This window comes from Micropterus dolomieu, linkage group LG02 (genome assembly GCF_021292245.1).
Source record: "Micropterus dolomieu isolate WLL.071019.BEF.003 ecotype Adirondacks linkage group LG02, ASM2129224v1, whole genome shotgun sequence".
Classification (NCBI taxonomy): Eukaryota; Metazoa; Chordata; class Actinopteri; order Centrarchiformes; family Centrarchidae; genus Micropterus; species Micropterus dolomieu.
This window is the reverse complement of record NC_060151.1, coordinates 20830381-20831191: the sequence shown is the minus strand read 5'-3', so window position 1 is coordinate 20831191 and position 811 is coordinate 20830381. Positions and strand designations below refer to the sequence as shown.

Here is an 811-nt window from a genome sequence, read left to right as displayed (position 1 = left end):
ATATGTATAGCCTTTAATAAATCTCTGACCTGGGATATCAACATTATACAACAGAACAGAGCAGAACTGCATGTACCGGGCGGCCATGGCTAAGGTGGAAAAGAGGGTTAACCGTTAATTGGAAAACAGGCGGTTCAATCCCCGGCTCCCTCCAGGCTGCATGTTGAACTGTCCTTGGGCAAGATTCTGAACCCCAAGTTACTCCTAGTGGCTATAAAACCGCTTTGAGTGGTTGCAAAGACTAGAAAGGTGCTATAACAGAGCATTTACCTTTACATCTGAAGAAAATATTAAGTTAGTCAGAAGTCTAGATGGAACACCATATAGGATGTCTATTTCTGGATGGATTATGAAAAAAGATACTGCAGCTTGAGCTAAATGGCCCAATTGGCTGACTTTAACCACTTACTCCATCAACAGTTCAGAAAAAGCAGTGCGTGTTTAATGCAAAATTTGGACACGCTGAACAGTCTTCCCAAAATTCTCACTTGGAGCTAGTATCTCCATCCATTGTCAACTGCTTATCCTGCATACAGGGTTGCTGGAGCCAATCCCAGCTGACACCGGGGTACACCCAGGACAGGTTGCCAGTCCATTGTAGGGCCACACATAGACAAACAACCACTCACACCTAAGGACAATTTAGGGTCACCAATTAACCTAGCCCGCACATCTTTGGACAGTGGGAGGAAGCTGAAGCATGGGAGAGAACCCATGCAGACACGGGGAGAACATGCAAACTCCACAAAGAAAGGCCGGGGGTTTGAACCCACAACCTTCTTGCTGTGAAGCAACAGTGCTAACCACCGCA

General features: G+C 46.0%; 2 protein-coding genes across 2 annotated transcripts in view; both read left to right on the top strand.

The window, feature by feature from the left end:
* LOC123958568 (myosin heavy chain, fast skeletal muscle-like) overlaps positions 1-811 on the top strand; it is a 90944-nt gene that overhangs the window by 10934 nt on the left and 79199 nt on the right. The window lies entirely within an intron of this gene.
* LOC123967251 (myosin heavy chain, fast skeletal muscle-like) overlaps positions 86-811 on the top strand; it is a 5058-nt gene continuing 4332 nt past the window's right edge. Inside the window, exon 1 of the mRNA XM_046043312.1 lies at positions 86-106. Within this exon, the coding sequence (XP_045899268.1) occupies positions 86-106 (21 nt within the window). The remainder of the gene's footprint in view (positions 107-811) is intronic.